General features: G+C 43.8%; 1 protein-coding gene across 1 annotated transcript in view; it reads left to right on the top strand.

The window, feature by feature from the left end:
* The window catches only part of LOC311148371 (D(3) dopamine receptor-like), a gene marked incomplete at both ends in the record, with an annotated part of 36,537 nt that extends 32,415 nt beyond the window's left edge, over positions 1 to 4,122 (top strand). Inside the window, 1 exon segment of the mRNA XM_084185322.1 lies at positions 3,926 to 4,122. Coding sequence (XP_084041448.1) covers positions 3,926 to 4,122 — 197 coding nt within the window.
* Between the last annotated feature and the right edge of the window lie 9,460 nt (positions 4,123 to 13,582).

The following is a 13,582-nucleotide window of genomic DNA, read 5'->3' on the forward strand; positions in this document are numbered from 1 at the left end:
TTCTAAGTTCCACATTGACCCTTAGCCCCGCCCCAGCGCTCTACCCTCTAAGCACTCCCTCCCCCCAACCCCCCCCCCCCCCCCCTCCCCATGAACCATCTACCCTCTAAGCACTCCCCCCATCCCTCCTCCCCCCAACCCTCTACCTTGCCTCGCCCCAACCCTCTAAGGGTCATTGCTGTAGCCTACAGAAAATGTAATATCGGTTGTCAAAAAGTTATAAGATAAAGGATTATTCACACGTGGGTATAAATTACTACTAAAGGAAAATAGGGCACACAAGCGACTGTGAATGTAAATAAGTAAACAGTTGAGTCAGCTACCTTATGAAATTACAGCCTGATGCGCTCACTTTGCTGTATTCAATGCCAATTGCGCTGCTTTTGTGTGTCCGGTTTACAGCACGCAGCGGAGGGAAAGTGTACAGACACATGCCACAGTCCTAGCTAGGCGACTAAAATGTTGCAGTCTGGCTTTTTTAAAGCTTGACAATGAATACCCAAAAACTAATCCTGCAACAAAACACCATGCAAATGAGAAACATGTCAGCCTATTACAGCAACATTTGAGCAAAGGTGTAAAGTACTCAAGTAAAAATACTTTCTTGTACTACTTAAGTCGTTTTTAGGGGTATCTGTACTTTACTATTTATATTTTTGACTACTTTTACTTTTACTTCACTACTTTCCTAAAGAAAATAATGTACTTTTTACTCCATACATTTTCCCTGACACCCAAAAGTACTTCTTACATTTTGAATGCTTAGCAGGACAGGAAAATGGTCCAATTCACGCACTTATCAAGAGACCATCCCTGGTCATCCCTACTGCCTCTGATCTGGCGGACTCACGAAACACAAATGCTTCGTTTGTAAATGATATGAGTGTTGGAGTGTGCCTCTGGCTATCCGTAAATTTAAAAAACAAGAAAATGGTGCCGTCTGGTTTGCTTAATATAAGCAATTTGAATTTTTTTTACATTTTTTTACATTTTTTTACAAATGATTTATACTTTAACTTTTGATACTTAAGTATATTTAAAACCAAATACTTTTAGACATTTACTCAAGTAGTATTTTACTGGGTGACTTTCACTTTTATTTGAGTCATTTTCTATTAAGGTATCTTTCCTTTTACTCAAGTATGACAATTGGGTACTTTTTTCACCACTGCATTTGAACAATAGCCTAGCCTGGCTACTCAACTACAAGACATTTTGAGTGCACAACACAGCAATGCTGCATTCAACTGCACCGGTGATCCATGCAGTGCCACAAAATGGAAAAACATGTTTTAAGTTTAAATGTTACAACAACCTAGCTACGTTTTTGTTATTTGGAGTTATTCAACTTTATGATTAGGGTTGCAGCATATTATGCACATCTGCAAGCATAGGCTGGACAAATATGATTTATCTCTTATTTTGTTTGAATATGTTAATGCTATATACAGCATCCTATGTACATCAGTGGACATTATAAAGGGCCATATTTTTCCTACGAAAACAACAGCCAGTTTGGGTCAGTTGAATGCACATTTAAAAAAAATAAACAACAAACATAATAGGCTATGTCTCGCCTGCAAATTAGTTGTTTTTTCAATATGGCCTGTGCACTGATAGTGTGTCACCCATGCTCTAAGCTGTCCCCCCCAACCATCTACCCTCTAAGCACTCTATCTCCCCCCACTGTTACGAGAATTTCTATCTCTAATTAATCAAACTTAATGCTTTGAATAATTCCCAGAGGGTGTAAGGCTCTGGTTTAATCATGAATTAAAACGAAGGTCCGCAACCAACAAGAATGATCTGTATGTTTTAATCATGGAGAGCTCTGGCGCCAAAAAATACATACACAGCCTTTATACCCCCTGACACACAAAGGCACTTTGCGCCGCCCACCTTTAAACAGCTTCTCAGTCCCCTTCACCCTGGAATGCTTTCTCAGCAGTTTCTAACTCCTCCCCCTCTGTTAGTGGGTTGACACTACATTATAACTCTAACACCGTTCACACATTTATACTGTATTTGGGGTGAAATCCTTTAGTCATTATTCTTAAAATACAAATTAATCTATCACCCACCCACCGCCCCACCCCCTCTTTTACGCTTATCTATTTTTTTTTTACTTAATACTGCATTGTTGGTTAAGGGCTTGTAAACATAAGGTCTACACTGTAAGGTCTACACCTGCTGTATTCGGCGTATGTGGCAAATACAATTTAAGCACTCCCTCCCCCAACCATCTACCCTCTAAGCACTCCCTCCCCCCAACCATCTACCCTCTGTAGCTCCTCTGTAGCTCAGTTGGTAGAGCACGGCGCTTGTAACGCCAGGGTAGTGGGTTCGATCCCCGGGACCACCCATACACAAAAACGTATGCACGCATGACTGTAAGTCGCTTTGGATAAAAGTGTCTGCTAAATGGCATATTATTATTATTATAAGCACTCCCTCGCCCCAACCATCTACCCTCTAAGCACTCCCTCACCCCAACCATCTACCCTCTAAGCACTCCCTCCCTCCCAACCCTCTACACTCTAAGAACTCCATGGTCTCCCTCTCTCTCTCCCTCCGTCATGGTCTTCCTCTCTCTCTCTCCCTCTTCCTCTCTCTCGCTCTCCCTCTCTCTCCCCCTCCGTCATGGTCTCCCTCTCTCTCCCCCTCCGTCATGGTCTACCTCTCTCTCTCCCTCCGTCATGGTCTCCCTCTCTCTCTCCCTCCGTCATGGTCTCTCTCTCCCTCCGTCATGGTCTCCCTCTCTCTCTCCCTCTACCTCTCTCTCTCCCTCTCCCTCTCTCTCTCCCTCCGTCATGCTCTCCCTCTCTCTCTCCCTCCGTCATGGTCTACCTCTCTCTCTCCCTCTTCCTCTCTCTCTCTCTCTGTCATGCTCTACCTCTCTCTCTCCCTCTCTCTCGCTCTCTCTCTCCCTCCGTCATGGTCTCCCTCTCTCTCCCCCTCCATCATGGTCTCCCTCTCTCTCTCCCTCTTCCTCTCTCTCGCTCTCTCTCTCCCTCCGTCCGTCATGGTCTCCCTCTCTCTCTCCCTCCGTCATGGTCTCCCTCTCTCTCTCCCTCCGTCATGGTCTCCCTCTCTCTCCCTCCCTCTCTCTCCCTCCGTCATGCTCTACCTCTCTCTCCCTCCGTCATGCTCTCACTCTTTCTCCCCCTCCGTCATGGTCTACCTCTCTCTCTCCCTCCGTCATGGTCTCCCTCTCTCTCTCCCTCCGTCATGGTCTCCCTCTCTCTCTCCCTCCGTCATGCTCTACCTCTCTCTCTCCCTCTTCCTCTCTCTCTCTCTCCCTCCGTCATGGTCTCCCTCTCTCTCTCCCGTCATGGTCTCCCTCTCTCTCTCTCTCTCCCTCTCCCTCTCTCTCCCTCTTTCTCTCTCCCCTCCGTCATGCTCTACCTCTCTCTCCCTCCCCCATGCTCTCCCTCTTTCTCCCCCTCCGTCATGGTCTACCTCTCTTTCTCCCCCTCCGTCATGGTCTACCTCTCTCTCTCCCTCCGTCATGCTCTCCCTCTCTCTCTCCCTCCGTCATGCTCTCCCTCTCTCTCTCCCTCCGTCATGCTCTCCCTCTCTCTCTCTCCCTCCGTCATGGTCTCCCTCTCTCTCTCCCTCCGTCATGGTCTCCCTCTCTCTCTCCCTCGCTCTCTCCCTCCGTCATGGTCTCCCTCTCTCTCTCCCTCTTCCTCTCTCTCTCCCTCCGTCATGGTCTCCCTCTCCCTCTCTCTCGCTCTCTCTCTCCCTCCGTCATGGTCTACCTCTCTCTCTCCCCCTCCGTCATGGTCTCTCTCTCTCTCTCCCTCCGTCATGGTCTACCTCTCTCTTTCACTGACCTTTTCCCTTCTTCTCTCTTCAACTCTTTCCCTCTCTCTCTTCCCCATCCATCCCCCTCTCTCTGTCCCTCTCTTTTTCCATCTTCCAGGGGTGTTCCTGATCTGCTGGCTACCGTTCTTCGTGACTCACATCCTGAACACCCACTGCAGGACGTGTCGTATTCCACCGGAGCTCTACAGCGCCTTCACCTGGCTGGGCTACGTCAACAGCGCCCTCAACCCCGTCATCTACACCACTTTCAACATCGAGTTCAGACGTGCCTTCATCAAGATCCTCAGCTGCTGAGAACACCATTGTCCACCATGTCAGGCTAATGGCCATGCTCCTGACCTGTACTGGACTGGACCTTGGGCCCGGTGTAGCTGAGTATGGATCAGATGCATGAGCCATGACCTCAACCTGAGTACCAATTATCAGGACAATGACTGTCCTTTATCGAAATCATCATCAGGCCAGGGTTCTGAGCTGTACTGGACCTCAGGCCCGGCACACCTGAGCTTGGATACTGTACCTGAGCCATGGATACATGAGCCATGACCCGTCCATCTTCGGGTTCAATGACTCGTCTTTGCCGAGAGGATAGATCAATAATGACCATGTCTGACCATGTTCTTCCACTGGACCTCCCAGGACACTGGACCTCCCAGCACACAGGAGCACATCTGAGCAAGGACTCTATGGCTGCCTTCTGATGGTACCTCAGGCCCAGCACACCTGAGCTGAACTACAGGTACTGCATCTGGCTTGGCTGCTAGTTGGTTGGGCAAGGACCTGCTCTACCTGTGTTATACTGTACACAGGGGTCAGGAGACATGAGGGGAGGGTATGGGAGTGAAATTCAAACCATAAAAATGACTGCTACAATACTGGTGATTCAGAGATGGAAAAAGACTTTTATAGAGAAAATTTGGACAAATGATGAAAATGAAATCAAAATAAGTGTTCTGTGCATCTATATGGCACAGGAGCTGGACACAATGTACAGTCATCTATATGGCACAGGAGCTGGACACAATGTACAGCCATCTACAGTGAGGGAAAAAAGTATTTGATCCCCTGCTGATTTTGTACGTTTGCCCACTGACAAAGATATGATCAGTCTATAATATTAATGGTAGGTTTATTTGAATTGATTTGCATTTTAATGAGGGAAATAAGTATTTGACCCCTCTGCAAAACATGACTTAGTACTTGGTGGCAAAACCCTTGTTGGCAATCACAGAGGTCAGACGTTTCTTGTAGTTGGCCACCAGGTTTGCACACACCTCAGGAGGGATTTTGTCCCACTCCTCTTTGCAGATCTTCTCCAAGTCATTAAGGTTTCGAGGCTGACGTTTGGCAACTCGAACCTTCAGCTCCCTCCACAGATTTTCTATGGGATTAAGGTCTGGAGACTGGCTTGGCCACTCCAGGACCTTAAATATGCTTCTTCTTGAGCCACTCCTTTGTTGCCTTTGCCGTGTGTTTTGGGTCATTGTCATGCTGGAATACCCATCCACAACCCATTTTCAATGCCCTGGCTCAGGGAAGGAGGTTCTCACCCAAGATTTGATGGTACATGGCCCCGTCCATCGTCCCTTTGACGCAGTGAAGTTGTCCTGTCCCCTTAGCAGAAAAACATCCCCAAAGCATAATGTTTCCACCTCCATGTTTGACGGTGGGGATGGTGTTCTTGGGGTCATAGGCAGCATTCCTCCTCCTCCAAACACGGCGAGTTGAGTTGATGCCAAAGAGCTCCATTTTGGTCTCATCTGACCACAACACTTTCACCCAGTTCTCCTCTGAATCATTCAGATGTTCATTGGCAAACTTCAGATGGGCATGTATATGTGCTTTCTTGAGCAGGGGGACCTTGCGGGCGCTGCAGGATTTCAGTCATTCACGGCGTAGTGTGTTACCAATTGTTTTCTTGGTGACTATGGTCCCAGCTGCCTTGAGATCATTGACAAGATCCTCCCGTGTAGTTCTGGGCTGATTCCTCACCATTCTCATGATCATTGCAACTCCACGAGGTGAGATCTTGCATGGAGCCCCAGGCCGAGGGAGATTGACAGTTATTTTGTGTTTCTTCCATTTGCAAATAATCGCACCAACTGTTGTCACCTTCTCACTAAGCTGCTTGGCGATGGTCTTGTAGCCCATTCCAGCCTTGTGTAGGTCTACAATCTTGTCCCTGACATCCTTGGAGAGCTCTTTGGTCTTGGCCATGGTGGAGAGTTTGGAATCTGATTGACTGATTGTTTCTGTGGACAGGTGTCTTTTATACAGGTAACAAACACTTTAAGAGTGTGCTCCTAATCTCAGCTCGTTACCTGTATAAAAAGACACCTGGGAGCCAGAAATCTTTCTGATTGAGAGGGGGTCAAATACTTATTTCCCTCATTAAAATGCAAATCAATTTATAACATTTTTTACATGCATTTTTTGGATTTTTTTGTTGTTCTTCTGTCTCTCACTGTTCAAATAAACCTACCATTAAAATTATAGACTGATCATTTCTTTGTCAGTGGGCAAACGTACAAAATCAGCAGGGGATCAAATACTTTTTTCCCTCACTGTATATGGCACAGGAGCTGGACACAATGTACAGCCATCTATATGGCACAGGAGCTGGACACAATGTACAGCCATCAAAATAACCTGGATGTCCTCTCACTGTTTTCTGTTGCCTAATGTGATCTTTGTTTCAGGAACAAGGGATTATACTCTGTCCTGGGTTTGGTGTTTTAGACATTTGTTGGATCAAATATAATACTGGTTTAACTGGTGACATATGAAGAAAAACCTTCGCTAATACTCAGATACACAGATCAGACCACAATCACAATCCTCCGTTGGATGCCTGGAACAGTGTCATGATCAATGATCTATACTGGCCACAAGAGGCCACTTATGCTGACGTCATGTGTCAATCAAAAGCACAGGTCTTGCCTCAGTGGATATGAGTCTACAACTATATAGTTTGCATCCCAAATAGCACCCCATTCCCTTTATGGTGCACTACTTTTGACCAGACATAGGGTGCCATTTGAGACGCAGCGCTGTTCTGTGTCTTACGCTCTACTCCAATTGATGACTCACAGCTATACTGTAGCAAGGGTCATGACTTCACTGTCATTTGTTCTAAGGGTCACTGAGGTCATTGGGCCCATTTATATTCAGAACAGCAGTACTTACTATTACTAGTGACATCATCCACCCCGTCTCCCCAGTCACCCGCCACTGCATGCGTGTCACAGTTATCAGGTTGTTTTATATTTGAATCGCTTAAAGGCTCCGTCCCATCTGAATCACTATGAAGTCCTTTTATATCTGTGGATGTGGGAGATGTTTGGATTGCTGTTGGTGTCATTTAAATCGATGTGAACACTTATGGATCACAGAGGATGCATTTCTAAAATGTTTGTTTTGTGCCACTGTAAAAAAAAAAAGAAAAAAAAAAAGACTAACCTTCAGAGCAGAGGTATCAAACTCATTTTGCCCCGGGAGCTGCATTCGGTCTTGAACAAGGTCCTGAGGGCCACACTGAAAACGAGGTCCTGAGGGCCACACTGAAAACGAGGTCCTGAGGGCCACACTGAAAACGAGGTCCTGAGGGCCACACTGAAAATGTCTTATATTTCCTTGCCGTCAAAATTTGCAAAACATAGTCTATCCATCATGTTTTACATTTTCGATGCTCCCTAACTGTCTAGCTTACATTTCAGTGGTTATTAGCGAGCTGGAAAGTCAAGAAATTGTATGAATGTAGGTCCATTATCATTTCTACACAGTTTCAATTTGAAATTAGTCATTTGAAAGTATATTGTTTTAGTATTTTGTTGTATTTTGTTTTACTCGCACCACCCGCGGTCCGTATTTTTGACACTCCTGCTCTAGAGCCTGTGATTTAGCCATGCATGCTGGGTAGAAAGATCTGAAGCTCTCTGTTCCTTTGATAGTGGCTTTGTGGTGCCAGCGAATCGGACATGGGTGTGAATGGCGAAGTGGGCGGGGCTGTAATGGATAGGAAAAGCTTCTCTGTGTCGTGGTAAATAAAGGCTTAATGAAGCACTTCTCATGGGCTGCTTGTCATCTGTACACACACACACACACACACAGAGATGTTTGGATCGCAGAAAATATTTGGCATGGGCCCTCACATCCTCAAAAAGATCTACATCTGCATCATTGAGAGTATCTTGACTGGCTGCATCACCGCTTGGTATGGCAACTGCTTGGCATCCAACGCAAGGCGCTGCAGAGGGTGGTGCGTACGGCCCAGTACATCACTGGGGCCGAACTCCCTGCCATCCAGAACCTCTATACCAGGCGGTGTCAGAGGAAGGTCCTAAAAATTGGCAAAGACTCCAGCCATCCAAGTCAGACTGTTCTCTCTGCTACCGCACAGCAAGCGGTACCGACGCACCAAGTCTGGAAACAACAGGACCCTGAACAGCTTCTTCCCCCAAGCCATAAGATTGCAATATAGTTTGTTAAATAGTTAACCAAATAGCTACCCAGACTATCTGCATTGACCTTTTTTGCACTAACTTTTTTGACTCATCACATACACTGTTTGTTATCTGTCACTTTATTCCTAGTTATATGTACATTACATATCTACCTCAATTACCTCTTAACACATCAACTTGGTACTGGTACCCCATGTACATAGCCAAGTTATCGTTACTCATTGTGTATTTATTATTACTTCTATTATTTCTCTATTTTCTCTCTGTTGTAAGTCAGCATTTCACTGTTAGTCTACAACTGTTGTTTACGAAGCATGTGACTAATAACATTTGATTTGATTAGTGTGTGTGGAGAGAGATAGTGAGCAGTACGTGTAGTGTGGAGAGGCAGAGTGGGCTCTGGGGCAGTATCCCAGCTGAGCCACAGCTGAGCCCTGCGAGAACCACAGAAACATGTAGAGAGATAGAAAAACGACAAGAAGATGGATGGAGGGCTGAAGATAGAAAAGGAGAGGAAATATGAACAGCGCTAAATATCTTTACAAACAGAAAGGCAAAAGGGAGGGAGAGCGAGCAGCGGATAGATTGAGAGTGGAGCCAGTCAGTCAGGTGTGTCTCAGTGGAATTAACACCAGCGACACTCGCTTCACTTAGAGAGATCTGCACCTGTTCCCCTACCGCAACCCACACATCACCTCACACCTCTGACTAATTGTGCACGTCTGTGTGTTTGTGCGTGTGTGTCCGAGATAGAGAGGGAGAGAGAGAGAGAGAGAGGATAAAGCATATTGTTGTAATAGAGAGGATGAGACCATATGTGTTTGTGTGTATACATCTGCATGTTGATATCTGCATATGTATATCTGCATGTTGATATCTGTATATTAATATCTGCATGTTGGTATCTGCATGTTGATATCTGCATATTAATATCTGCATGTTGGTTTCTGCATGTTGATATCCGCATGTTTATCTGTTTGTTTATATCTGTATATTAATATCTGCATGTTGATATCTGCATATTTAAAAAAAATTTTTTTTATAGTTTTGTTTATTTATTTATTTATTTTTTTTGGGGGGGGGGAATGGATCAGCTTAATATTGCAGATAGATTGTATCTTCTATCAATGTAATTGTCTGCATCACTTCCAATCGCCCATGTTTAATTTTTTATTTTTATATATATATATATATATATATATTCTCCTTCATTACTTTTCAACCCCGCCATCCTTTCCCTACTTGGAGTAAATTAGTGAACAACAATGCCCAGGCCTCTACTTCCGGTCTATACTTACTATCTACACCTTATGGACACAGTTAATTTTACAATAATTATATTTATATATTTTTTATTAATTTTTTGCTCCTGAACTTCTTCTACTCTCAACCTCTCCGATCATTTTCATGTTGTCCATCCGGTTTGCTTCTATATGCCATATCTTTCTAACTGTGCTCTTTCCCAAAAGCTCCCAACATACAACCTATATACAGTGGGGAAAAAAAGTATTTAGTCAGCCACCAATTGTGCAAGTTCTCCCACTTAAAAAGATGAGAGAGGCCTGTAATGTTCATCATAGGTACACGTAAACTATGACAGACAAATTGAGAAAAAAAATCCAGAAAATCACATTGTAGGATTTTTAATGAATTTATTTGCAAATTATGGTGGAAAATAAGTATTTGGTCACCTACAAACAAGCAAGATTTCTGGCTCTCACAGACCTGTAACTTCTTCTTTAAGAGGCTCCTCTGTCCTCCACTCGTTACCTGTATTAATGGCACCTGTTTGAACTTGTTATCAGTATAAAAGACACCTGTCCACAACCTCAAACAGTCACACTCCAAACTCCACTATGGCCAAGACCAAAGAGCTGTCAATGGACACCAGAAACAAAATTGTAGACCTGCACCAGGCTGGGAAGACTGAATCTGCAATAGGTAAGCAGCTTGGTTTTAAGAAATCAACTGTGGGAGCAATTATTAGGAAATGGAAGACATACAAGACCACTGATAATCTCCCTCGATCTGGGGCTCCACGCAAGCTCTCACCCCGTGGGGTCAAAATGATCACAAGAACGGTGAGCAAAAATCCCAGAACCACACGGGGGGACCTAGTGAATGACCTGCAGAGAGCTGGGACCAAAGTAACAAAGCCTACCATCAGTAACACACTACGCCACCAGGGACTCAAATCCTGCAGTGCCAGACGTATCCCCCTGCTTAAGCCAGTACATGTCCAGGCCCGTCTGAAGTTTGCTAGAGTGCATTTGGATGATCCAGAAGAGGATTGGGAGAATGTCATATGGTCAGATGAAACCAAAATAGAACTTTTTGGTAAAAACTCAACTCGTCGTGTTTGGAGGACAAAGAATGCTGAGTTGCATCCAAAGAACACCATACCTACTGTGAAGCATGGGGGTGGAAACATCATGCTTTGGGGCTGTTTTTCTGCAAAGGGACCAGGACGACTGATCCGTGTAAAGGAAAGAATGAATGGGGCCATGTATCGTGAGATTTTGAGTGAAAACCTCCTTCCATCAGCAAGGGCATTGAAGATGAAACGTGGCTGGGTCTTTCAGCATGACAATGATCCCAAACACACCGCCCGGGCAACAGAGTGGCTTCGTAAGAACCATTTCAAGGTCCTGAAGTGGCCTAGCCAGTCTCCAGATCTCAACCCCATAGAAAATCTTTGGAGGGAGTTGAAAGTCCGTGTTGCCCAGCGACAGCCCCAAAACATCACTGCTCTAGAGGAGATCTGCATGGAGGAATGGGCCAAAATACCAGCAACAGTGTGTGAAAACCTTGTGAAGACTTACAGAAAACGTTTGACCTGTGTCATTGCCAACAAAGGGTATATAACAAAGTATTGAGAAACTTTTGTTATTGACCAAATACTTATTTTCCACCATAATTTGCAAATAAATTCATAAAAAAATCCTACAATGTGATTTTCTGGATTTCTTTTCCTCATTTTGTCTGTCATAGTTGATGTGTACCTATGATGAAAATTACAGGCCTCTCATCTTTAAGTGGGAGAACTTGCACAATTGGTGGCTGACTAAATACTTTTTTTCCCCACTAGCTATCTTTGTTGTTGTTATTTGTTATTAGTCCCATCCTTCAACTCTATTCAATACCTCCCATCTATCTCTTAACACCATCCATATAGGATTTCTATTTGCCATATATATTTAAACCGTACTGTGATGTTTTACAAAAGTTCTGAACCTTTCTATTCTCATTGCTTCTACAGATTGTGAATTAAAAATAATTTTTTTTGCTAAAAGTAGTATTATATTATTGATCGATTGACTATGACTTTTCAGATCACCCAGTAATGCTATCTGCAAGGTTAGTTCCAGGTAAATATTGCAATCCTTTAGCCATTCCTGGACCTGTGTCCAAAAACAAGCTACAAATGGACAGAACCAAAACAAATGATCTAATGATTCTGTCTCTTCACAGCAAAATCTGCAGAGCTGGGAAGATTGTATCCCCCATATAAATAACATTCTATTGGTAGCAAGAATTTTATATAATAATTTAAATTGAAAGATTCACATTTTTGAATCCGGTGTCGTTTTGCGTGTCAGTTCATAAACACTATGCCATGGGATCGGTACGTCAAAGATCTCTTCCCAACTATTTTGCAATCTATATGGGACGGCTGTCAATCCTTTGGTCCTGAAGTGAAACTGATATACTTTTTTATTTATCACAGTTTTCCTTAATCAATGATGTTCTTTAATGCAAGGCCGACAGACAAGTTCCTTACTTTCTCCCCCTTCCACTTTCCTCTTCCACTTTTGCGGTAAGGCTGCAATTATTTGGTTGTAATTTTGGGTAGAGCAGACATTTCCATATGTTTTTGTTGATATCTGCATGTTGATATCTAAATATTAATATCTGCATGTTGAAGGCTGTGCGGAAAATATGGTGTGTATGCTTCTCTCTCCGTTTCTAATGACTAAGTGTTTGTTCAGACTCCTGAGTGTTCTCTCTCTCTCTGACATTTCAAATGTCATTATGTATATATAGTGTTGTAACAATGTGCAAATAGTTAAAGTACAAATGGGAAAATAAATAAACATAAATATGGGTTGTATTTACAATGGTGTTTGTTCTTCACTGGTTGCCCTTTTCTTGTGGCAACAGGTCACACATCTTGCTGCTGTGATAGCACACTGTGGCATTTCACCCAGTAGATATGGGATTTTATCAAAATTGGGTTGTTTTCAATTTTTTTGTGGATCTGTGTAATCTGAGGGAAATAGGTGTCTAATATGGTAATACATTTGGCAGGAGGTTAAGAAGTGCAGCTCAATTTCCACCTCATTTTGTAGGCAGTGTGCACATAGCCTGTCTTCTCTTGAGAGCCAGGTCTGCCTACGGCGGCCTTTCTCAATAGCAAGGCTATGCTCACTGAGTCTGTACATAGTCAAAGCTTTCCTTAAGTTTGGGTCAGTCACAGTGGTCAGGTATTCTGCCACTGTGTACTTTCTGTTTAGGGCCAAATAGCATTCTAGTTTGCTCTGTTTTTTTGTAAATTCTTTCCAATGTGTCAAGTAATTATCTTTTTGTTTTCTCATGATTTGGTTGGGTCTAAATGTGTTGTTGTCCTGGGGCTCTGTGGGGTCTGTTTGTGAACAGAGCCCCAGGACCAGCTTGCTTAGGGGACTCTTCTCCAAGTTCATCTCTCTGTAGGTGATGGCTTTGTTATGGAAGGTTTGGGAATAGCTTCCTTTTAAAGTGGTTATAGAATTTAACAGCTTTTTCTGGATTTTGATCATTAGCGGGTATCAGCCTAATTCTGCTCTGCATTGTTTTTTGTTGTACACTGAGGATATATTTTCAGAATTCTGCATGCAGTCTCAATTTGGTGTTTGTCCCATTTTGTGAATTCTTGGTTGGTGACCAAGACTTCACAACCATAAAGGGCAATGGGTTCTATAACTGATTCAAGTATTTTTAGCCAGATCCTAAATTGGTATGTCAAATTTTATGTTCCTTTTGATGGCATAGAAGGCCCTTCTTGCCTTGTCTCTCAGATCGTTCACAGCTTTGTGGAAGTTACCTGTGGCGCTGATGTTTAGGCCGAGGTATGTATAGTTTTTTGTGTGCTCTAGGGCAACGGTGTCTAGATGGAATTTGTATTTGTGGTCCTGGCAACTGGACCTTTTTTGGAACACCATTATTTTTGTCTTACTGAGATTCACTGTCAGGGCCCAGGTCTGACAGAATCTGTGCAGAAGATCTAGGTGCTGCTGTAGGCCCTCCTTGGTTGG

Source organism: Coregonus lavaretus, assembly GCF_964263955.1.
Source record: "Coregonus lavaretus genome assembly, chromosome: 2".
NCBI classification, from domain to species: domain Eukaryota; kingdom Metazoa; phylum Chordata; class Actinopteri; order Salmoniformes; family Salmonidae; genus Coregonus; species Coregonus lavaretus.